This window comes from Leuciscus leuciscus (genome assembly GCF_965113295.1).
Source record: "Leuciscus leuciscus genome assembly, chromosome: 10".
Classification (NCBI taxonomy): Eukaryota; Metazoa; Chordata; class Actinopteri; order Cypriniformes; family Leuciscidae; genus Leuciscus; species Leuciscus leuciscus.
This window is the reverse complement of record NC_138734.1, coordinates 10802975-10829280: the sequence shown is the minus strand read 5'-3', so window position 1 is coordinate 10829280 and position 26306 is coordinate 10802975. Positions and strand designations below refer to the sequence as shown.

General features: G+C 36.9%; 2 protein-coding genes and 2 long non-coding RNA genes across 6 annotated transcripts in view; 2 read left to right on the top strand and 2 right to left on the bottom strand.

Annotated features, from left to right (window-relative positions):
- Window positions 1-7021, bottom strand: part of akt2 (v-akt murine thymoma viral oncogene homolog 2) — a 32569-nt gene extending 25548 nt beyond the window's left edge. Inside the window, exon 1 of the mRNA XM_082183024.1 lies at window positions 6536-7021. The gene's annotated coding sequence lies outside the window, so the exon portion shown is untranslated. The remainder of the gene's footprint in view (window positions 1-6535) is intronic.
- On the top strand, window positions 291-4661 carry LOC309508562. The gene is made up of 2 exons (XR_014209551.1): window positions 291-1231; window positions 2531-4661. It is a non-coding gene; the product is annotated as an uncharacterized lncRNA (long non-coding RNA).
- A 2800-nt stretch (window positions 7022-9821) lies between the features above and the next one.
- vaspb (vasodilator stimulated phosphoprotein b) overlaps window positions 9822-26306 on the bottom strand; it is a 47621-nt gene continuing 31136 nt past the window's right edge. The window contains exons 5-14 of the mRNA XM_082183041.1: window positions 24348-24475; window positions 23261-23517; window positions 21706-21860; window positions 18314-18371; window positions 17678-17705; window positions 17556-17595; window positions 17298-17354; window positions 14260-14332; window positions 11040-11097; window positions 9822-10954 (exon numbers count right to left, since the gene is read on the bottom strand). Of these exons, the coding sequence (XP_082039167.1) occupies window positions 10917-10954; window positions 11040-11097; window positions 14260-14332; window positions 17298-17354; window positions 17556-17595; window positions 17678-17705; window positions 18314-18371; window positions 21706-21860; window positions 23261-23517; window positions 24348-24475 (892 nt within the window). The 3' untranslated portion in view covers window positions 9822-10916. The remainder of the gene's footprint in view (window positions 10955-11039; window positions 11098-14259; window positions 14333-17297; window positions 17355-17555; window positions 17596-17677; window positions 17706-18313; window positions 18372-21705; window positions 21861-23260; window positions 23518-24347; window positions 24476-26306) is intronic.
- Window positions 14339-16598, top strand: LOC309508545. Of its 3 annotated transcripts, none has more exons than XR_014209528.1 (2): window positions 14339-15259; window positions 15300-16598. It is a non-coding gene; the product is annotated as an uncharacterized lncRNA (long non-coding RNA). The 3 variants fall into 3 exon arrangements; XR_014209529.1 differs by having other exon boundaries at window positions 14339-15263; XR_014209530.1 differs by having other exon boundaries at window positions 14339-15269.

Genomic DNA, 26306 nt, shown 5'->3' with positions numbered 1-26306 from the left:
CGTTCGGCCCAGTTTCTGAAGGGAGGGCATCATGTTCTGCTTCAGAATGTCGCAGTACATGTTGGAACCCATGTTTCCTTCAATGAAGCGCAGCTCCCCAGTACAAGCAGCACTCATGCAGTCCCAGACCATGATGCTACCATCACAATCCTTGACTGTAGGCAAGGCACAATTCTCTTGGTACTCCTTACCAGTCAGCCGCCACACATGCTGGACACCATCTGAGCCAAACAAGTTTATCTTAGTATCATCAGGCCACAGGACATGGATCCAGTAATTCATACGCTTTCTTGTGAGCCAGCTTCAGAAGAGGCTTCCTTCTGGGACGATGGACATGCAAACCTACTTGTTGCAGTGTGCGGCGTATGGTCTGAGCACTGACAAGCTGACCTTCCACTTCTGCAACTTCTAAAGCAATGCTAGCAGCACGCATGCATCTGGTTTTTGAAGCCAGCTTCTGCACCTGACACACAGCACGAGGACTCAACTTCTTTGATTTACCCTTGCGAGGCCTGTTCCGAGTGGAACCCTTCTTGGAAAATTGCCGTATGACCCTGGCCTGTAGTGCAACTCAGTTTCAGGGTGTTACCAATCTTCTTATAGCCTATAGTGCAACTTTGTGGAGAGTAACAATTCTAATTCTCAAATCCTTAGAGAGTTCTTTGCCATGCAGTGCCATGTTGAACATCCAGTGGTCAGTATGAGAGAATTGTTCTCAAAGCACAAATTTGAACTGCTCTAAATCAAGATTCACAAATTTGTATGGTCCTGTCAAGCAGACAAAAACATGAAAATGATGAATAGGACATGTGGCTTTGCATGGTTAAACGACGTACAGCTATTATCACTTAGGGTGTACTCACTTTTGTTGCCAGGTATTTTGACAATAATGGCTGTATGTTGAGTTATTTTCAGAGGACAGTAAATATATACTGCTATACAAGCAGCACATTGACTACTCTAAAATATATCCAAGTTTCATTTCTATAGTATTGTCCCTTGAGAAGATACTGAAATGTTTGCTGAAATGTGAGGGGTGTACTCACTTTCGTGAGATACTGTAATAGAACATGCAATGAATGCAAACTAGTTTGGTTACAGCTCAAATGTATCATTCTCATTCTATCATTCACCCTGCCTCCATTACATATCTTTGTCACAAAAGTGTTTGATCTCCACGTTTGGAGAATGTTAAAATTTGTTAATATAGCCTATATTATATTCTGTTTATGTATACTGTATTCTAGGGGTGACCCCGAATAGTCGAAGATTCGATGCTTCGATAGGAGGAGCCTGATTCGACTACCGATCTCACGGTCGAATCGTCGCAGAGGTGTTATGAAACGAGGATCATGCCACTTTGGCTATATGAGGGCGCTCAATGTCTGATTTCACATAGAACTAGCTTTTATGTCAATACGTTAATATTCAGCCTATTATGATAATGCTGTAGGCCTATATAAAAATGTGCAAAGAAAGAAGCTTTTAATAAATATTTTAACGTGCGTGAATAAATCCAAACACCCCGTGACAGATTTAAGTTTCACTTTCAATCCGTGACCGACAGAGGAGCGTCTTCACGGCAAGGATTTAAATCTTTAACAATGTCTGGGATAAGAAAATCTAAAGTGTGGGTGTACACCATCAGAAAGGATATTCTCCAAGGCTGGATTTAGCATCAGGAAAACCATGATCGCACTTCTGCCGGCCAACGTTAACATGTTTCACGCATGGGTTTCACGTTAGAATGTATTTTATCTGCGCGCACAATTTGAAAAGACTCCAACGGACAGACAGAGTGAAAGACGTTCAGGATTTGTTCTCTCGATCAGGTACAAGTGGTTTCAAAACTTTTCAGCCGGTTCTAATTTTATTTTTGGATGCTGTGAACATTTTTAGCTAAAAAGACTGCCTCTCCAGTTTAGCAGTTATTGTTGTTTCTGCAGTTAAAAAGACAAAGTTGAAAATTCTGGCTACTATCGTTATTTTAATAATTTCTTTATTTTTATTTTATTTATTGATCTGTCAGGGTTATAATCTAACTATTTGTGGCTTGTGTTTTGAATATATGTTCCCCTGCACTTTAGGCATTTTGCACACATTTGCTCCTCATCCTGTGACTTGATTCTGATTTATTTCGTTTTGTATTTTTATTTATTAGAAAGGTATATTCTGTTCTAATTTAATTTAGTAAATTAATTGTTTATTTTTTCGGTGCATCGATGTTGTGCTGTAGGCTGGCCTGCTCGCACAGGTAATTTAGCCGATTTAATTTGATTTGCATGTGAAATGCAAATCTGCAGTGTGGCCTTTCTGGAGTTATTTATGTTATTTCTTAGTTTTATTGATCAAAAATGTTTTTATACATTTTCTTCTAGGCCTATATCTTTGTGTGATTTTCTGTACATCGCGGCTTTGAAACGTTAAAGCACTGCCCCCAGCCCCACCCCCGTATGATTCGACTATTAGTCGACTATAGGCAAGACATGACGATTCTGATTCGACTATGAAAATCCATAGTCGGGGACAGCCCTACTGTATTCTATATACAGTACCAGTCAAAAGTTTGTACACACGAATGGGAAAGTGTGTCCAAACTTTTGACTGGTACTGTTCTATAATATGCAAATAAATAATATTGCTACTGTATTATAATACACACATAGATAATATCGGGCTTTTTTACTCCCTAATATCGGTATTGGCCCCAAAAACTCCCTATCGGTCGGGCTCTAGTGAAGACTGTGGTGTTTTGAGCAGCATTTGCACACCCTGTCATGCTGCTGGCTATATGCCACTGCAGTAGACGAATAATGCAGTATTTAGGCTAACGATTAATCAATCGTTAATTTAAACCTAAACAATGATCTATAATGGGAATTTGTGTAAACTGACATCCCTAATTCAAATGATTAGTTTAAATGGCTGATTCATTTAAGAATGTTAATGAGTTGTTTATGAATGGATCATTGAATCTTTGACTTGATGGATTCGTTCAAAAGGCTGAATTATTTAGTAATAAAAACATGGCTGTGTGTTGCTGTGAGATGTGCTATAGTTCTGTTGTGATTTTGTTCGGTACAATTTTTGCTGCTGAAATAGAACAAAAACAGTCAATATTGCATCTAAAATGTAAGTGACTTCATATTAACTACCTTTTTATTGAACTGTTGTGTGACATCAGTCTCACATTTTCAATCATGATTCAGGAATTGGTATTCAGGAAAACAGCATTCTTGGTCGTGTGATGTTGCTCACTGCAACAGTGTAACTCCATATTTTATCCGGTCGGGCAAATAAAATTATCTTTCACTTGCCCCTTCAAAAAATCCATTTGTCCCGGACAACCATTAATAGCGATTCCTACTATATACCAATTTAATGGTTGCTGCCATAAAATTCAATCTTGAACCACTAGATGCCCCATGTTAGATTTGATTGACAGATTAGAACATGATTCCCAATATCTTTTTTTTAATGTTCCGTGGAAGGAAGTCATACAGGTATCATTATGGGGAAAACGATTACATTATTTTTTAACATTGTCCTTCAATCTGTTTTTGACCATAATATTATAATAATTATTGAAGTATCTGTCAATGTTAATATTGGTGCATCCTTTGTGTAAAAAACAAAACAAAAACAAACATGCACCAAGGTATTAGATCAATCTACTTAACCCTTAAATCCAAAGGGACCGTGTTTGCGTGTCTCTGTTTAAGAGCCAAAAGAAACTGAAACCAAATGGGTAGCACAATCATTTATCAGAGACAAAATCAGAGACGTTACACATTCAGATCAAGCCTCCAACATGCTCCTGTTGCATTGTTTTCACCGTCTAATGAGTCTGCACAAATTGTGCAAAATGACACGCTTTTTTTGTTGTTTACAACCAAAAACAGCGCACAGGCACCAACTAAAAACAAATATTTAGATTTCACGTGGCGTTTTCGCTCATAACTTCATGAAACATGTAGGCTATGTGCCACACGTAGAATGGCACATCATTATTTACAGCAGATTCTCACAATTAAAAAGTGATGTAAACATACTTGGCTAAAAACATGTCTCTCATCTTTCCGGGATGCAATGTGTTATCCAATGTTCCCAGAACCGTCCATGCTTGTTTTCCAACATGGAATAACACAAAAAAGGGTATAATTTTAAAGCTTAGAAACTCAGCTTTTTAACGTATCTAACCATTTTTATCCACTCTTAAAGAGTGCTGAGTAATCCCTCTAAACCGGAGTGTACCGCCCCGGGGCGCCACCTAGCAACGAAAAAATAATAATCATATTTTTCAAAAATACTACCTTGATGAACACAAAATAGGTGTAACTTCATTTGAAACCTTAGAGTCTGAACTTTACAATGCATGTAGCCAATTCCACAACCTCCTAAGTAGTGCTGAATTATTTGCTGATAAATAGGGGTGGGAAAAATCATAATTTATGAATGACTTTTTTTTACTGTGTACTACAATGTGTCAAAAACATCACAGATTCCTCCCTGAGTTATTGCATGTCGAATAAGAAAAATATGTAAAATTATAATAAAAATTAAAATTGTAGCCTATATATATATTTTTTTTTTCAGCAGTTTCTCAGCATGAGAATGTCCAAATGTAATGTAAATTATATTTTCTAAAAATAAAATAAAAACTCCCTGCTTTAGTTTTGGAGTTATGAGTCTTGAGTTATGAGTTTTGTGTGCGTCACTCTAAAAAATGCCTTCAGGGCTTAAATTGAATGAAATATTAATCTAAGCAGCAAAAATGTGTAAGATAAAAAGAGATATTGACAAAGAATCAATCTTGAATGGTATTAATGAAATAATTAACTCCAGATATATTATAATATGCAAAAAAAATTAAAATAAATTTTATATAGGCCTATATATATATATATATATATATATATATATATATATATATAGGCCTATATATATCCAATATATCTAATAAAGTCTAATATTTTATTACATTTTATTTTATTTAAATATAAATATATATATATATATATATATATATATATATATATATTTTTTTTTTTTTTTTTACCAGTTTCACCAGACAATTATTTATTTATTTAAGCAATGTGGTCAAAAGTCCAAAAAGCCCATCTCTGAGTCGCTTTAATTTCTGGTGTCTTGATATGGCTCCTATAATGCAAGTCTGTGGGATTTTCTTTAAGTTTATCTATAGCTGATCACAGAGAAAACCTCTCCAGTCCTCAGCAAGACACATATTTTGAGAGATCATTCATGTTTGTAGCACACACGGTGCAGGACAAAATGTATGCTACTGTTTAACATTTAGTGTAAGGTGTTTGTTCAGACCTCTAACCCAATATAAACAGAAGTAACTGAAAGCTGTTTTTCTGCTTTTTCTATCATTGTTGTTGTGAGGCGAGTAAGACCAGTCTGTGCCAGAGGAGTTTCCTGGCATAGCAGTGCCTCTGGCACAGATCTGGCATGCTGTCCTATCACCATGGGCACAACACTGGATTATCCCTGCAAAATAAAATCCCCACCTTGTGACGCCCCTGCTAGTCCATTACACAACTGCTTAACACATGCACTGGCATTAAAACACACTGACTGTCTCTATCGCTGGCATATACGTGCCGTGCATCTAGTGTGCGTGTATATCAGTTGGTCAGTGGTCTGACTGTTCCTCTTTTTCAACAACTCTCTCGCGCACATACGCACTTTGAAGTCCACAAGAGAAAGACAAACAAGAGCGGTGACCATTTCAACAAACTAATGATTACACATTTTCTGTGACGAGTGGAATAATTCCAGACTGAGAAGTCCGAAAACTGACCAGTCCTAAAACTGACCCCTCTCAACCCCAATAACCTTCAGGCCTCATTTACACTCGCGCACTAAACTGGTAGATGCATTATTTCATATCTGTCAAACATCTGACCACTTTAAATTTAAAGTTGAAATATTGTACACACGCAAACAGAATTGAACTGAACTCCACGTGGAACAGCATGGCAGCTCTATTAATAAAACCAAAGGCAAAGTGGCATAAATCTGATCGATAATTCAGCATACATACAGTGAGTTCGCCCTATAGATTCACATCCATCTGTACAACGTGTAAAGGGCCTGATCTATAATATACTCTTCATTTACAATAATTCAGCTATTCTTTTTTATTTACCTAAAATAATGAGATTTTCGTCAAGACACATTAATGCATGTCTTACAAGAAGATAACATGCAAAGACCCCGCGAGAGAGATAAGCATACGCGCCAAATGGGTTTAAATGGATCTATAAGCGGTCTTTTATTTATTAAACTGATGTGTAAAGGGAAACGGAGAACAAACGTGTGTTATGACGGGAGATGATGTTTATCTATCCAGTAAGCATAAGAAACACATATTCGTAAAGAGATTCTGTCTGGTAATGGACCCCAATGGTCAACGGCACATAACATTTAAGTGCAATTTAAATATAGAGACTCGGGCTAGGCTAAACATCACGCTAGCCATCAATCATCGATGCACGCTTTAGTCCCTTACCTCCACTTTTATTCTCCTGCGTTGTGTTGGTCAAACGAACTGTAAAAATCCTCAAAAGCCCATGTAAGTGGAGTGAAACGAGGGTATTTCAAGACGTGAAGTGTGTATTTATTCCTCTTGCGAGCTGCTGTGTATTGAGCTCTGCCAATGACCACTCAGCTGCCCCAAAAATAACAACACCCAACCGCCCGATTATCCTCACAAACCGCCCCTCAGTGGCCCAAAGCACGAGCCCGGTCGCCCAAACTCATCCCACAGCGCTTATCTGACGCGTTTAAGGCTTTTAAAACCTCGTCGTGCCCGTCCTTTGTAGGTCTGTGTGTGATGTTACGGCGTTGTAGTGGTGGTGGTGGTATCGCGATTAGGCCTCCGTCTAGCGACTCAACGGGAGCACAAACAGGAAATGACCTCAGCGCACGCTCGGCGCGACGTCACATGCAACGTCCGAAATTTGAAAAGGTTCGCTTTTTTGTGTTGCCGTCTGTCAGTAATTATACTAATATCGAGGGTGTGATTTTAGAGTGAAATCATGAATGTCCGGATTGTTTCATCGATTACTATTTCATCACACATTTACCCTGCATGCGCCCTCTGCTGCTTATGTGTCACACGGTTCCTCTGCGATATTCATTTTTCAAAGTTAAAGCCTTGAGGTTAAGAGAGAATAATATTGTACTCCAATATAAGTAATGGGTTCATATAGCCTGATTATAAGGATTTGTAGCTAATTTTATAAACAGACATAAAAATAAATCAAAAAGCACTATGGTACTACCATTTTATTGCTATTTTTGAAGTGCATTGGAGGATCAAACAATTACCATGGTACTGAATATGGTAATAATTGGATAATATGGTATTATCAGATAGGCTACCGTTATTGTTCCATGGTACCACCTACATAAATAAATTCTGATGAAACCTGTGAAAAAATTGGTCACTGGTATTTGTTGCATCACAATAGAATAGAATAGAATAGAATAGAATAGAATAGAATAGAATAGAATAGAATAGAATAGAGTAGAGTAGAATAGAATAGAATAGAATAGAATAGAATAGAATAGAATAGAATAGAATAGAATAGAATAGAATAAAGTTCCGGTCCTCGTTTTTTCTGCAAGTTACAGATGGCGACAAGTAACTGTCTTTATGAGTGAGTCTTTTAATGATTCACTCAACCAACCGTTTGTTGAGAACTATAATAATAATGTTCATAAAATGTTCAACAGATGGTTACGGCCTTATAGTACGAAAAAGATAGTATTCATAAATTAGTAGGTGAAAAGTACCCAAATTAACTACTACTTCCGCCAGTATTCTGAAGTATGCATCTGGTGGACAATTTACTATCCCATGAAGCCAAGGGAGAGGAGTTGTAAATGGCAGTAAAGCAACACACCTGATGTAAGTATGATAATGATAACATGACAAATGTAGTCTGGATTTCATTCATACTACAGACATAGAGCATTCTTTTAAGTCACCATGAAATCAAAAAGGACAATTCATATATTTCAAGGAATTTTACAGTATGTATTAAAAGTGATTTGTCCATGCACATCATTATTGTTTTATATAATTCATGTGCCCTTGTAATCTTTATTCAAAATAACTTCCCCTCCCTCTTGCAGTGACATCATTTCTCTGATGATGTGTTCACTAGCGTGATGGCGGGACAACCTGTCATCAACCTGCGAGATCACAGCAGCAAACGACAATGATCCAATCAATTCCCAATGGGAAGTTAGGACGATTCTAAGGGCCCACGCACTTTTGGGGCCCCCAGAGATCGATTTTAGTAATGGAATGGGTGCAGTAGGGGGCCCAACCTCATATTCTTTCATAGGGCCCAAAATAGCTAGTGGCACCCCAACTCATGTAGGGCGGGACTTGATTTCGTCCTTGGGAGCGGTACTTGATTTCATCCTCAGGAATTGATTGGTTCATAGGAAGTTGGGCGTTGCTAACTAAATGGAGGCAGATCCTTGAAAAAGCTGCCCACTGCAGAGCCATGGGTGAAGCGTGAAGTCCAGCTCCCCCTCTCTGGATGTAATTTGGGTGTAATAGGTGGAGCTAGAAGATCCAACCACCCTACCCATAACTATATCCCTCCACCCATTAGATCCACTGAGGTAGAGCTGGACTAGGTCAAGATCAACCCATGAAGTCCAGAGAGTTGGAGCTGGAAGTCATGTGGCTCTGCAGTGAGCACAACTTGGATCTGAATGCCAGTTTGCAGTCAAAGCAGGAGGATATTTAGTCCCACCCTCTGCCGAGAGATACATCAGAGAACAGATGTTGAGGGGAAGGGGAGGTTAACGTTTTTGATTACAGATTACAAGAGCATATGAATACTTTTTTTTTTTTTTTTAAATGACGTGCACAGATAAATCATTTTAAAACACTGCAACATCCTGTACAAAAAAAAAAAAAAAAGAAAGATTAGTCCTTTTTGATTTCATGGTGACTTTAATTTGATCTGCTGTGTCTTTGTTTCACAAGTATGTTTATACTGAATTATCATATTCATGTAACATGACATATGTTCATGGTTCTTTTTAATGACCTTATTTATTTCCATATGACGGGGCCAGTGGAAATTGGAAAACATGCGTGACAAAGAAAACAATTTCTAAAGAACAGATATTATCTGCAGAATTGTAACATTTGTGTATTGTTATTGCGCTCAGTTTGGCCTGTTGTTGAGGTTATTCTAATCCTCTATTCTAAAAATCAAATGTGTTTATCAGGGCTGGCTTCTAAAAGCAGAGTGAGATAGCAGTTGTTGACAACTCTGCTTGGGTCCATTCATAACAGGAAACAACAGCTCATTATCCTTCTGCTGTTGCTCTCTTAGCCACGGCTAAATAAACATTTATATAGTCAAAGAAATCGTTTCCTGGATTTCATAACAAGCTTGTTTTTATTATGGCCAGTATGTGTGATGACAATACATGGGCTGCAAATATGTTTCCTTAACTCAAGAGTAAGGTTTACTCCTGTCATATGTAGGCTACTATATATTATTACGTTAAAACCTATTTAAGAGCTGATTTCAGGTTTCACTTCAATGTTTCCCATCCTATATGTACATGCTTGGTTAACCTGTATTATCATATCCATTTTTGTATCTCAAACACCCCCAAACAATTGAATCAACAGAGAAACCAGAAAATCTCCTAATGATTAAGCTAAATATGTTCTGTGAAAAGGCTAAATAATAGATTCAAATGATTTTTCTTGTGATATGGGTATATGGTGGTAATAAAAACGAGGCAGACACAAGTGCAGTAGAAGAAGCATCTGTATTTGACTATAAAGACATCTAATCCAGTGTCTCTACGCAATTTTCTTTATATATTTCAGTGTAAAAAGCCTATATTCTATAGAAAAAGAAAAAAAAGAAAACTGAAAATAACAATCTCTGAAAAAGAAAACATTATAAATCACAATAAGTCCCCATTCACCAATTATTTCAATTAAAATAGAAACATTATCAAGTTTTCTATCACTTTCCCTCAAAACAAATATATATACCTTATATATATATATTTATATTTATATGTATTTTCCAAGGCAGTTTGGCATGGCCAACAGACAAAAATGATCATGGCCATAGTATTTCATATCGCAACACAAAGTTTAAAAACATTTCAAATGAGGGCTGAAGTTATGAAAACAGTTGTTTCGCACCAACGGATAATGGCGGTCAGGTGACCACATACAAGATGGCACCGATAAACGGAGGCAAGTGCAGCCATACACGCAAACATGCAACCACACACACAAAACATGACGCTCAGAGCCTCAAATGAATGTGTTAAATATGCTATTGTTTTCCCTATGCAGAAAAAGAGGTGCTAAATCAGGCCTGACATGAAAATCTCCCAGCTGAAAGCCCAAGAGTGGAACCTGACATGGTGGTCCGGTCACGTGTGGTATATAGTGTGCGTACTGCAGGTCTTTTTCTCCAAGATCCGTCTCGTTTTTGCCTCCTTAGTGCTGCATCATAACTTGCCGGCTCTGCGGATCTGTATATGGCCATTACAGTCACTGGGATAAGTGATATGCTTTATTCCCTGAATACAATAACCTTAGGCAAGTTTTACGGTGAGCATTTATGTATAACAGGAATCAAGTGTGAGGGTGACGACGTGTACGGTATGTAAATCATTAAGTGGAAAACTAAATACGTAAAACTAAATGTGGAGAGAAAAGAAATGGATGATGTGAAAGAAAACGACGGCAGATAAAGGTACAACAAAGCTCATCTTGGGTTGAATTGTAATGATTTAGGGTTAAGTCCCTTGGCGATTATGTGTGCGTGTGTATCCCTGGGTTCTCAGGACCGAGCAATCCCTTCCCATCCATTTCTGTGGGACTATGTAGATCCTCGTTTCTGTAACTCCTGAATAAAGGCTGTGAAAGAACAGATGTTATAACACAAAAAATAATCTTCATTTTAAACACAGCAGGGACAGGGAAGGGAAAAACTTGTTCTCACCTCCGATGATTTCATTCTTAACCTTCTGAAGCTCTTTTCTCACCTCCTCTAGCAGTTCCTAAAGAATCAGATAGACACATATAAACAAATCCATGGTAATATCAAGGTTATACGGTTGTCGAAATACAAAACTTTCAGTAGTCAATACAAATTTCAATAACACAGTAAAACTAAAATGCTAAAGAACAAACTCCTTTATTTAAAGTCGGCATGAAATGACTCATCAGAGTGAAATGGCTTCTTAAACAGAATAAAAGTGTAGGGCTGGATTTGATTTTGCCAATCAGGAATGAATTAGATCGTTGAATCACTAGGGTTTGCTATTGCTGTGATCTCATTTGATTGACAGGTTGTTCTCACCAGTGAATAGGGTTGGGTACCGAAACCCGGTTCCAATAGGGAACCGGTTCCGACGTAAACGGTAGTAACCAGACCGAATAAGAACGAAACTTTCGGTGCCTGATTTCGGTGCCTGACTTTTTTCACCGCCCCCTATAAAACATCTCGCGGCACGAATGATCCAATAACAAAACATCTCCAGTTAACCAGCAGAGCATTCATTTCGTTCGTTTGTTAAATAAGAGACGATCTAGCGCTGAAAATTATTTTCTCTTGTGGCTCACGCACACCGCACTCGTCTCGGACGCGCGCTTCAATACGTTGCAGAGATCGATCTATTTATGAGGCGCCGTCTATATGAGTAACGTTATGTGCTTGGAGAGTTTGTGTGTGCGTGCTCCTGTCTCAGATGAGTATGTGCGCGAGTTTGTGTATGTGTGTCAGTGTGTGTGTGTGTGTGTTCGCGTCTCAGATGAGCATGTGCGCGAGTTTGTGTGTGTGTGTGTGTGTGTGTGTTTGCTCGCGTCTCAGATGAGTATGTGCGCGAGTTTATGTGTGTGTGTGTGTGTGTGTGTGTGTGTGTGTGTGCTCGCGTCTCAGATGAGTAGGCCTATGTGCGCGGTTTGTGTGTGTGTGTGTGCGTGAGCGACTTTAGATGTGACGTTGTGCATTTCATATAGTTGGAGCATTCAGCAGTATACATGTGTGACTACTTAGTATGTGTATGCAAGCGTTTTGTGCGTGAATTAAGTTCGATTTAAGCCCTAGACGGCGCCTCATATCTATTCGTTCTGGTGAAATCACAACATATAATGCACACAAAGTGTCCCTGCTTGATATACAACCACTGATGAGCATTATCGGTTTAAAAAACCTACGAATGCGGATTAGAACCCAAAACCTCTGACATTCTTGACTAAAGTTCAAGTTCAGCTGCAGTGTTCCTCTTCGGGTAAGTCTAGTATTTTAATACCAACTGCAAATCTTGCATATCAAGTATGAAGTATATCAAGTATATTTATATGAGGCTATACTTTGTGTGTTAAATATTTCTGCTCAGTGTCAGATATTTCTCTGTTTTGTAAAAGTCTATAATATATAATATGTAATATAATTGATATATAATATATATATAGGCCTATATATATATAATATATATAAATAATATTAGAAGACAACATTTTTATCTTAACTTAAGTGTTTTCGGCTACATCAGCACAATTTTTTATTTAATCAGAAATCAGAAAATCTTTTTCAGAAAACACACACAGATATTATTTTTTTGATAAAGTGTGTGCAGTTTCGTTTTCTTAAGTACCGGTTTAAGAACCGTTTAAGCACCGGAACCGTTTGAAAAATACCGAGTAGGTACTGGTATCGGATAAAACCCAACCAATACCCAACCCTACCAGTGAACATGTCATTGGAGAAGAGAAAAGAGAAGAGATGTCACTGCAAGAGGGAGGGGAAGTAAATTTTTATGAACATGAAAAAAAAAAAAAAAATTATGATGTGCAAAGATAAATCATTTATAATCATTTATAATTTCATGGTGACTTTAACAAATGTATTACAGTAACTCGTACCAGTCAATATCCACTTATTTTTTTGTTTTACCCAAATAAACTGTATAAAAATTTTTCGCAATTAAATAAATAGTAAAAAAAAAAAAAAATGTATCAAGTAAACCTCCCGACAGCTTTTGGTTACCGAATGAATTTTGCAGTTCATTCGGACTCCTTTCACCCTGCATTGTTTCCCAGCACAATCAGTGGAAGACGTCACCGCCACCAGACTGCTCTCTCAACCACGTGGAACATAAATATCACTTCACCTAGTGGTTCTCAAACTTTTTTTCCTCACGTCCCCCACCGCTATTCACGCAATCTCTTCTCTGATGACATGTTTACTGGCGTGAGGGCGGGACATCCTGTCACTCGCATGAGATCACAGCAATAGCAAACCACAACCATCCAATCAATTCCCGATAGACAAACTCAAGACCGTTTTTTGTTCGAGAAGCCGTTTCACTCAGACATGCATCACAAATAGGAAAGAAAAGATGATCATATGCCAATCCATGCCAACTTTAAAGGACAAGTTCGGTATTTTACACTTAAAGCCCTGTTTACAGATCGTTTCTGATGAAATAGAACGGTTAAGATTAAATTTTGGACAAATGCTGCTGTCCCGAGAATTTTAGGTTTCTTTCGCTTTCCCCCCCACCTCCAGAATGGCTGCATATGTGCACTGGAACAATCCTTCCTAAAACGCATTAAACTTTCGTTTACAAAGACGTGAAACTCACCGAGTGGTCAGGGGTGTTCACTGATATGCTCACACAAAAATCGCTGCAAAAGATGCTTTCCAACAGGTTTTATCGTAGTTTTTGTCCAATTCCATTGACTTGTATTGGATGAAAAACTACGATAAAACCTGTTGGAAAGCATCATTTGCAGCGATATTTGTGTGAGCATATCAGTGAACACCCCTGACCACTCGGTGAGTAACAATTCACTCAACATAGTTAGTGTTTGATCAAAAACACAGTAAAAACAGTAATACTATGGAAACAAATATAGTGTATTTACCTATGTAGGCTATGCTATATATTTTGTGTTAAAAGAGAAATAAATCAGAATTGCGAGATATAAACTCACAATTGAGAGTTATAAAGTCAGAATTGTGAGATATAAATAGGCAATTATTACTTTTTTTCCTTGCAATTGTGAGTTTATATCTCACAATGGAGAAAAATGTAGAATTGTGAGATAAAAAGTCGCAATTACCTTTTTTATTTTTAAATCAAGTTTCCATAAAACACGGGTATTTTTGACATTCCTGTATGGCTAGCTATTCGTTTATTGACTTAAATTCTGACCTGTTTAATTCGTTCCATCTCTGACTCTCCTTCTCCACTGTCTTGCTCTGCTGATTGGTTAACAGGTTTCATCCTGAAAAGACAGAAAGACAAGTAATTAATAAAAGGAAATAGGGAAAATGAGGAGGGAAAAGGAAAAACGGAAAGGAGAAAGCAACGGCCTGTACACCATCCCAAACGGCAATAGACCAGCTTAAAAGAAGTCCAAAATGACTGAGTTATTTAGAGGAAAACCCCAACATCAAAGTCTCATTCACTTCCATGGCTTCAACTGGAACAACGTCACTGCCAAAAAACTGCTGTTCACAAATACAACTGCAGTTCATTTCTATAGCTATGCATTTACTTTGAAAAAGTCGAAAGTGCATAACCATCCTTTTCCAATGTAAAGGAGGTTGTGGGCAATATTAGCAGGAAAAAAGTAAGGATACACACTTCAAAAATCCACTGGAAAAAGTGATCATCTGTGCACCTTTGAACAATTTGTGGGTGTTAATTCTAATCTTACACAATATTTGTTTTTTGTTTTTTGAATGCAGCAAAGTAATTCTGTGGTTTTAGAATTTAAGTCATGGATGTGGAGAGAGCTTTAATACGGGCTCTTACACAGATCTGCTGGAAACAGGAGTAATAAAGTCAGTAACATGGAGCCCCCTGTGGACAATAAGAGAATAGCAGCAGAATCAAAGCAATAAACCCAAGCCTGAAGATAAATGTAAAGAAGACCCTTAAATAAATCCTGTAATACTGTTGAAAAAAAGCATGTAATACTGTGACAGTGTTGCACAGATCTACAGACACTACAGAAAGCCAAAGAGTTTTCCAAAGCCCACGAGTTTAAAGATGGCAAAACCAGCAAAGATGAAGCAAAACAAGATCAGAAACTCAGATCCACTCCAGTCTCATGATGGGTCAAGTTAAGTCCAGTCTCCCTGAACAACCAACACTCTGTGTGTGTGTGTGTGTGTGTGTGTGTGTGTGTGTGTGTGTGTGTGTGTGTGTGTGTGTGTGTGTGTGTGTGTGTGTTATAGACTAGTTAGAATCCATACTTTGGTCACTATGATAACTAATTTTGGGCATGTCCTCAACAAAAAAAGTGCTTCATAAAGTAAATGTTCCCTTTCATAGGGTCACTTGACACTGTGTCTGTAGCTGACACTATGGGAACACTCTCAGGTGTGACAATTTTCTGAAGCTCATACAGAATCTCACCAATTCACTGGCTACTGGTGCATGCGCTGCCCTATGAGGCAGTGCTCTACTAATGCAGCGTCTCATTCCCTACTAAGGAATTATGTAACAGAAACATTTTATAAAAAAAAAAGGTTCTCAAAGAGGTTGTGTTTTTAGAAATGATAACTAGTTGTAAAATGAATAGAGGTCTATGCAATATTGGTATATTCCCATTAATACAACAGATTTATCAAGTACCATCTAAAAGTTTGAGAAATTCATATTTTTATTAAGCAAGGATGCATTAAAATTAGGGCTGTCAAAATGAATGTGTTAACGGCATGCAAGTACTGTTTTCTATTTTATAGCCGCTTCAGACAGCACTTGAACGGACAGAAAAATTATGCAAACCGTTTTGTCGAGTATCCTCACAAGCAAGAGTTAAATGAGTTAAATGAAGTCTTAAATGAACGTAAAGATGCGTGTCAGATCCGCGTCATGTGCAGCAGTGGCAGGTCTTAAAGTGACAGTGGCCGAATAAACCTGCTGCTGTATGTGTCATTAATGTTAAAAGAGGAAAATCATCCACTGCTCTTGACTGAATAACCTTTGTAGCTTTAATAAGGATTATTCTATATTTCATTTATAATAGGCTATGCAGTGAAGACAATGAATTGTTTGATAACTTTATTCAATTTCTGTATACTTCCTACCTATTAGATGTACCTAAAAAACCTTAAAGCACCGTTAACGTGAAGGATATATGGGTCAAAACCAACGAAAACAATAACTTTTTTTGTGTATTTTGACAGGGCAAGTAAAAATCTAAACTGGTCTGACTGGGCGAAGAGAAAAAAAAATCCTTAGCGTTGAGCCTCGATATATTAAAGGCACAGTCAAATGTGACATTTATTATAATGGGTTTATGTGAAGATTGTTTCAAGTTCAATTAAATTAAAAGTTATAATTTTTTTATTTTTTTTTATTTTAATCTTTCAAATATTTTATAGTAATGTTGAATGGCTACAACTGATTAATAGAGACATTAGCAGTATTGGTATCGATTATTCTGGCCTTCATTCAGATGCAAGTAAACAAATATTTAAAATATACTGTCTTTATGTTGTTTCTACATTAATTTGGAGATTAAATATTACAAATATTTTTTTAAATGTAATTGTTAGGTGCAATTATTCACGATTAATTACAGAAAAATGTGTGATTAAAAGTGGCAGTAATGACTAATAGACTTATTTATAGAATAATTTCTATTTCAAATAGAAGCTGGTTTTTTTTTTTACTTACTATTCAAAGAATCCTGGAAAAAATATATTATAGTAAAAAAAAAAAAAAAAAAAGCAGTACAACTGTTTTTAACATTGATAAGAAATGTATTTCTTAATTATGTCTCCTTAATGGGACATAGTGATGGAAAAAAAAATGAGATGGGAGGAAAAATTATGTCTTATAATGCGTTTGCGTTCTCTTGAGAAACTTTTCATTCGCCATTACCAAACGCAAAGTTTCTCAGGGGAAGGTGAAACCGTTGCGAGAGAACGCAGATGCATTGAAATATTTGATTTCCTCCGATCTCATTTTTTTCCCCATCACCATGTCCCTTTAGGGGCTCAGAAGAAATGTTTCTTCAGCATCAAATCAGCAGTTTGCATCAAGCATCAAATCAGCATAATGGCTGCTAAAATATCAGCTTTGGAGTAGTAAGGAATAAATTGCATTTTGAAATATTTTGAAATAGAAATGCATGCATTGCATGTTTAGGTAAATGTGTGTGTGAAAGCAGGGGAACCAGGCGCGCTGACAGTGTTACACCATAACCACTTGAGAGCTTACTGTAGTAAAAGTACCTGGTAAGTGGGCTAGTGGAAGAGGGCGATTCCATACTTCTGGGTGCTGAGTTAGTCCTGTTTGAGACATGTACTGTATATATACTTCACTTTAAACTACAGTGCCCTATGGACAGTCACACTGTCCATACTCACTCAACAGCTGGAGTTCTTCAAACACCAGACTAACGGAGATTCAGTTCTGTTACATGATTTAGACAAAAGTTTTCAATTCAATATTCAATACAGTTCAATATGTGTCTCTAAATGAGTGTTTACCTGGGCATGGTGGCGGATTTTTCCCATGGTCTCCTAAAGTCTGTTAATGAAAAATCATAGATGAGAAAAGACTGAGTATCTAAATGTCACAAATATCAATCACAAATGCATTGTATTCTTACCGCCGGGGCCTTGACTGTCGGAATCATCCTGAAGATCAACAGGTAAAGGAATAGAAACAGAGAGTAGAATTAAAGAGCGTTTCTACAGCATTCAGTAATAGTGATGGTGTTTCAAGTCCAACTCAATTTTACTTACTTACATTTACAGTAATAGCAGCTATATTCCATCTCAAGTCTATGGACAAGCTCTATAAATCTTTTAAGACTTTTGCATGCACTTTAAATAGTTGATTTACAGGAAATATATAAAAAAAAAAATATAAAAAAAAGTGCAGGATTTTCCCCTCAAAACCAGTTAAGCACAAACCCGCCTCACAACCTATTTCATTGGTCAACTGAACACATAGTTTCCTGTTAAGAAAATTTCATACTTTCAGAAAATTTTAGATGAATCTGATTCCGACAGCCAGTAATGCCGTCTATCAGAATATGCTACCAATGCTATACTAAGGTTATGGTTATGGTTTAGGGTAGCATTGTGTAGGCAATCAGTTCAGGCCTGTGACTGACATAACTAATGAAATATTTAGAATCAGTGTGTTTGTGCTTAACTGTAGGAAAAATCATGCAAATGCTTTGTTTGGGGATTGACACATTTACCCATAATAAGCCTTAAAAGATAGAAGGTGTTCTTACATTACTGGGCTCTTCTACTTTGGGAGGAGGCTTCTCCCCTTTATCGGTTGCTTTTCTCCTGTGTCAGCAGACATAACGACAATAGTTAAAAAATATAAAAAATCAGTAATTTACAATAGATTTTAACACAAAGATTTTAAGCCAAAGAAATATCATGGGTTATTTACAACGTAATATCTATAGATAGAATTAGTAGCAAGTCTGTAAAATAAAATGAAAGAAGCATTAACAGTAATAAATTTGGCGCAAGGATGAATTACTTGAATTAATAGTTGACACAATTACTCATGCTTGTGTCATTCCAAACCAAGGCTTTCATTCAACTTTATTGACTAAAATAACTAGTTTCCGGCAGACGGCCGTACACATCGATTTACGGTGGAAGACTAACCCCTGACCCGACTCACAATGTCATGATGAACGCAGAAGCTCAGAGGATAGAGCAAAACACCAGTCACGAATTAGAAGTCTAAAACGAGAATTTTTAAAGAGAAGTGTCGGAGGAGCTTGAGTTTGTTGCCCAGCCTTGTTTGTTTGAACCGTCAGAGGCGTCAAACCTTACGCTACACCTACATCCTATGTCATACATCGTCAAGTGCTACTCTTTTGGTGTAAGACGACTTGCGTAGGCCGGACTTATATATTTTAGTCGATAAAGTTTTAAATATGGATATTTTTCTTACACGAACGCATCGCTTCACTTCAGAAGGCCTATATTACCCCCCCAGAGCCGTGTGGAGCACTTTTATCATGGATGGATGCACTTTGATGGACTTCAGCCATTCACTGCCATATAAAGCTTGAAAGAGCCAGGACATTTTTTAATATAACTCCAGTTGTATTCTTCTGAAAGAATAATGTCATATACACCTAGGATGGCTTGAGGGTGAGTCAATTATGGGCTAATTTTCATTTTTGGGTGAACTAACTGACTAAATCTGTCATATACAGCGATTGTGTCTCTTCAAAAGATTTAGATTGAACGTATGAATTATGTTTAGGAACATTTGTAACAACAAAGGTGAGTAAATTATAGTTTTCATTTTTGGGTGAACTAACCCTTTAAGAGGGCATGTCATTTTACCCTAATAAATTAAATATTTATTTATACAAATATTGCGCTTGTCTCAAAATATTTGTATATATAGGCACTGCATATTTTGCAAGAAACTTATATAGTTTCTATAGATATAATCAACAACTTTAAATAAAAAAAAAATTTTTTCGCAATGCTTGATGGGATTGTAGTTATTTCCCTCATTATAGCCATTACGTTTACAGTCTTGCACCTTTTTTTTTTTTTGTCTGAATTTGAAATACTTTTTGCTTCAAATCAAAGTTTGTGATGTTATGATTCACATCATAGCTGGTTGGCTTAGTTCATGGCTTATTATAATGCTTTAAAGACTTTAAAATCCCTATGGGAAAAAATGAATGGAAAAATACTTCCCGAACCAGTGCTGGCGACGCACTAATGCACTCAATAAAGCTGAGTTCTGCACCTCGAATTACAGGAATTATGTCAGTAATGCAGAACAAGAAGTTCTTCCACCTAGTCATGCCTCTTTCACAGCTCAAATATGAAATATTTTTGTAATGAGCAATTCATGTAAGTGCTTCACATTGCTGCTATTAAAGCCTCCAGCACCCTTTACATTTCAAGGTCATTACGAAAGTACTTCGATCAACAGCCATTTTGGAAACACCCCAGGCTGTTATTTTTTAATCACACAAGAACATCTTTCAGGTTGATCAGGGAAAGACAAAAAAATCCAAAACCAACTAACCAACATTGCAATTGCAATGATGTAATCTATCTGTTTAGTATTACAGTATGTGGTCACTTTATGCATTTGACATTAATTCAGAAACTGAGAATCTGTTCTTATTTAGAACTGGTTCCACCTTTAAATAAATAAAAAATACCAGAACCAAATGTCTTTTGGTTCTTGAACATGTAGAATCGAATCGGTGGAACAACACTACTGAATCTATGGAGTGAAACAGTGCAACCAGTGCCGAATAAATCAGTTTGATTCTTATTTTGTAAGTCAAAAACAAAGTGTGAAGAGTGCAGCCCAGTTCAAATGACTCTTATGAGCAGGTTGAATGAAAGAAATACTGTTACTACATTTTTGTGTGTTTAATATTTTTATTATGTCTTTATTGTATTATATGTGTCCGTATGTAGTTAGAACAAATGACTGGATTGCATTTATGGCGCCTCTAAAAAGGTCTGTTAAAAGTGATTAAATGTATCTGTAAATAGATACCTTTTGAAAGAGCTATATAGAATTTATTTCTAATTTGTTATCTATTGCTCAAATGTGAAATGAATGAATCAGTTGCTAACAGATTGCTGATGGAGGTAAATACAAATGCAATTTTCAAAAACAAAACAAAAACAGAAGCATTTTGAACAGAACTGCTAAAGAAACTGCTAAATAAATGGAATCAGAATTGGAGTCAGGGGAGCCGTGAAGATTAGCAAAATAAACACAAGTTAGCGTAAGAACACTGCAGAGAAATGGATGTCAATGGAGGAGAGGCTTCAGTACACTGAACAGCCAATCGGCTATTCTTCAACATATTCAGTTTGGATTGATCGTTTTGCGACAGGTAGGATTCTGTTTTGCTATTAATATCCGCAAACAGTGTTGTACTATCGTACAACTCTGACAGCAACTCAATGACGTTGAAGCAATATTGTGTTTGGTTATCAAAAGGCACATGTGATCCAAGTTGGCCGCTGTTTCATCTCATGGTAGAGCAGCAGAGTTTGATATCTTTCCATTTGAGAGAATCTTTTAATGTGACAGCTCAGTTCCTGCCCTTTTTTACAATCTGAGATAGAGCTGATTATATTGTTATATTATATTATACTCACAATTATATTGGTCAATTTTGTATTGTAATCACGATTATTTAACACGATTAGAAGTGGGCAATATGACCAAAATCTTATATGAGCTTGCATATCTTGCATCATTTTTTCACGATAGCGATATACATCAAGTATATTTTGTTGGAAATAAGGTTCACGACAGTCACATTACATGATTTGACGGATTCTGACGTTAAGGTGGGGAGAAAGTGCACTGCTTTAAAGGAAAGGAACGGAATGTGGCAGAATAATTGGTTTATCTCAATTACCATGTTATCATAATCGTTGGATTAAATTCAATTAATCGCACAACCATAATCTGAGGGACGAACTGAAATTATCGTGGTAACCGAGCCTGCTACTCATGCATCACATCATCATTAAGCTGTAAAAAAATGTGCCGTCAAACTCCTTAAAACTGAGACATGTTCCAATGTTAATGGGGGGATATGTTTGTGATCTTCAGATTTACTGTATGCTTTTTTTCTAATATTTTTTTCTTACTGACCGTCGTGCTAGAATTGCGCTCATCTCTCCCATCAGGCCTCCTCCTCCTCCTCCTCCGCTGGGCAGAGATACACTGCTGCGACTGCTGTCTGCTTTAGGAGCTGCCGCCACACTGACCGCAGCACTGCCTCCTCCAGCAGCAGCAGCAGCCTCATCCTGCAGGGGGAAGCACTGAGTCAATGACAGCAGATAGCCATGAATATGTGTGCAAAATGGGTTACACTTTATTTCACAGTGTCCTTGTTACGTATGTTACATGTACTTACCATAGTAATAACAGTAAATTAGGCATAATTACAAGCAACTAACCCTCAACCAAACCCTAATCCTACCCTAACCCTATAGTAAGTACATGTAGTTGCTTAATATTACTCAGTACTAGAATTACACTGTAACAATGACACCTTAAAATAAAGTGTAACCGCAAAATGTTATACGAGTTCAGTCTCAACATTTCAACTACTGAACAAACTGAATAACATGTACATTTGTTTGTAATTTCATCTTTGTGAATGGATGTCTTTTTTCATTATTCATAATTTCACTGTCTTCATAAAGTTCCACCAGGGGGAACATTAAGGCCTGTTCACACCAAGAACGATAACTATAAAGATAATTATATTACCAATAGCATCCACACTGATGCACCCATAAAGTTCTATTTATTATAAGAGTGCGCTGCGGTTACGTCATCTGCCGTTTTAAATGCTTTAGCTCATCTAAGCGGAGTGTTCTGATTCTGATTGGCTGTCAATGTTTTTGTCGTTCATCAGCTGGAAAAAATAAAACGTTCTGAAAGTGAATCCAACAATATCGTTCCTCTGTGTCATTATCGTTATAGTTGTGGTGTGGACTTCCCTATTCTCATTCAATTCGAACAATTGTTAAAACTTTATAGTTATCGCAATAGTTACCATTCTTGGTGTGAACGAGCCTTTATGCTCTAATTTCACATCTGGCTTTGTATGTGATTGGTTCAATTAAAATGACATTTATTTGTATAGCACTTTTCACAATGCACATCGTTTACAAAAGCAGCTTTACAGAAAGCTGTTATCAGAGGTAACTGTCTAATTTATGTATTTCAGAAATGTACATATACAAAATCACAGTTAGCGAAACAACGTAATAATTTAAGGAAGAAACAATGAGCTCATTCAAGAAATGAATACTTGTTTGTATTGGTGCATGTTGATTCAGAGTTGGTTGTCACCTTCTACCCTATTTCCACTGTCTACATCATTTTTGTAAACTTTTAGTACACAAGTTTTAGATTTGCCAGTAATTTATTCTCTGTTTCTCTATTTTCTACTTCTACTTAATACACATTCCTGGTCTTTCAATTGCGCATGCATGATTCACAAGGGCACGTTATTCCACGAAAAAAAAGAAAAAGAAAAGTGTATCATTAAAATGTGATAACCTTCTAGTCCTCTGAAAGGAATTTCATTTTCGGGTGACTCCACCAAGGCCAAAAATAATGTTACAAGGAAGTGACACATTATTTCAACCTCTGGGAATTCTCTTATTGTGATTCTCATGTCACTCTGTCTCACCTTGGCCACTTTGCGCAGTTTGGCAGCTGCCAGAGCAGCAGCGAGACCTCCGCCACCTGCTCCTCCTTCCCCACCTCCACCTCCTCCAGAAGAGGGCAGTGGAGGAGCAGGTGGAGGTGGAGCTCCTCCTCCTCCTCCTCCCATGGGGGGAGGCCCAGGTGGTGGGGGGGGTCCAGACGGAGGGGGCCCAGGGGGAGGTGGGGGTCCAGGGGGAGCCGGAGGGCCTCCAGGGGCCAGTGGTGGTGGAGGAGGAATGACTACAGTAGAACAACAGCACATCATTTACACACACACACAACAAATTACGTATTAAATATGTATAAGCTCAGAAATAGGGGTACACAGGTTTGGTTTGCAGGGGTGTGAATCGTCACTGGTCTCATGACTCAATTTGATTATGATTATCATCAAGTCAACTTTTGTAATATACATCTGCACATGGCTACATTTTCGTCAATGAATACAAACAGTCAGATATATGAACTCCCTTTTTATTTCATCTGCTCCATGAAAGTACACAACTTAAGTCTGAACACAGCAGACGACAGGAGCATTTAGAACTAATAAACACTAGTAAATACTAAAAACACATGAAACTGAGTACTTGAGTAGAGTACTTAAGTTACAATAACGCTCACACACACACGCACACCCTACTCTCACACACACATGCTGTAAATGTTCAAATAGTAGGTGCATTTTTTATTATGTATGTATGTATGCATGTATGTATGTATGCATAGTGTACATTTATTACATGTATAATGTATAAATAAATATATCTATATCTTTCCTTGGTCAATATATATATGTTTTATCATTTAAAATTATAAAATTAATAATATATATTTTTTTCAATTTTAAATAATATTACATTTTAAAAAACAATAATAGTGAATTGGGAATTCTATTGTTTTCTATTGTAACCTGACTGTCAAAGCAATGACAACAATGACATGACATACCACTGTGCATTCAACAGGAAAAAAAAATTTCAATCATAAAGAATACAGTTTACCTCTACTCAGAAGACACCAATAATCTATACACAGAGTTTCTCCATTGAGATGAAACACTTTCTACTGACCTGAAGCTGCTTGCCGTTCTCTTTCCTGTCGTTCTCTTTCTTGTCTTTCTCTTTCCTGTCGTTCTCTCTCTTGTCTTTCTCTTTCCTGTCTCTCCCTCTCTAGCTGCTCCAACCTCTGCTGTTCCAATCTGCAGGGGAAAAACATAATAATAATTAAACAAACAAAACAAAATAATTAAATCATGAAAAATGTCAAATTAAAATAAATTCAAAAGAAAAACAATAAAACATTATGAAATAATATGAATATAATACATTCTTCCAAATGAAAGCCGAATTGAAACCGAAATATCGATGAAGTGTAACGGATTATCAAAAAAGAAAGAATATAGGGTTGGTTCTATGCATTGGTTGTTGATTGGATGTTGAGACGAACGAGAGCTTTCAGGGTCAGGGTTTAAGCGGACTAAATGACTGGAGAAAACATACATACGTCTCCAGAGAGTTCTGTCAATTTCCATCCGGAAGATCCAGTTTGTTTTAAATAAAACATATAAACAAATAACTATTCACAATAAAACCTATAACATGCATTTAGAAAAGGCATAGGGTGATAATAGATCTTCATTTGACACTGTTGCCAATGCAGTCACTGGGTTGAATCAGTGGGATGCAATTATTTGGTGGGTTTACATATTTTGAATCATTCTGAGACCTCTTAAATGAGCCTGTATATATAAAACACTTTAAACACGCAACATGCATGCAAACTTACACGCATAAACGTACATACTCTTTGAGGCACTTACGAGACTGCAATGCCAAGTTTCATGTTAAGCCATTCAAAACATTTCAGTCAAGTCAAGACATGACTCATGAGTCAACAGGCTCCATGTAAAGTCTTTATCAAGGTAACCATAACAACAGACAGACAGAGAGAGAGATATGAGAGAGAAAGATATGAGAGAGAGAGAGAGAGAGAGAGAGAGAGAGAGAGAGAGAGAGAGAGAGAGAGAGAGAGAGAGAGAGAGAGAGAGAGAGAGAGAGAGAGAGAGAGTTCTGGAATTACAGTCTCATTCCAGAGTTTTCCTCTGCTGGCAGGGATATTGTCTCTTGAATGTTCTTATTAATTTAAGACACTATTATTTCCACTATAAAATTGCTTTAAAAATCATTCACTGTACAATTTCCCTATACAGAGGGTGATGTCAGTGTGGACTGCCACAAACTTTTCTGCTACAAACATTTGTTCAAATAATGGCACAGTAACCTAAAATAGCTGTGCAGTAGTTATAAAAAGATGCCCATGAACAATTTAAATTGAGCCGAATTTAAATCAGAGCTGTGGCATAACGGCTATCAGAAATAGTTGAACTTTACTGCTCATGTGGGCAATGCAAGTTCGAGTCTGACTCACATAATTTCCAAATCCTAATCTGTCAAGTCACCATTATTTTTATAGCGCTTTATACAATACAGATTGCAGCTTTACAGTGATAAACAGTAAAATAATGATTCAATGACACAAACAAGGCTTCAATTCTGCTGATATGTATATATATATATATATATATATATATATATATATATATATATATATATATATATATATATATATATATATATATATATATATAAACTAAATGCACTGACTATTATATATATTATAATCAGTGGTGTAGTGGTAAAAAAAGAGGTGGGTAAACTATAAATTCTGGTGGACCACAACTTGATCACCTGGTAAGGTGGGCCACTGCCTACCGGTGTATGTGTATCCTGATGACATCGCTATAGGCTATCATTTGATGGTACTACCAAGGGTATCACTGGTTGTTCCCTCATAGGTCACACAATCACTATTCAATTCATACATTAATCTAAGTTCTTGTTAAAGAGACTCAAAAAGGAATAATATGGTTGAAATCTATCAAGTTTACTAAATGACAAAACAGAGAACAAAAATATTTAAGAGAGATCGAGAGGGAGGCTTATATCCAGGGCTTCCAATGCAATGCACTT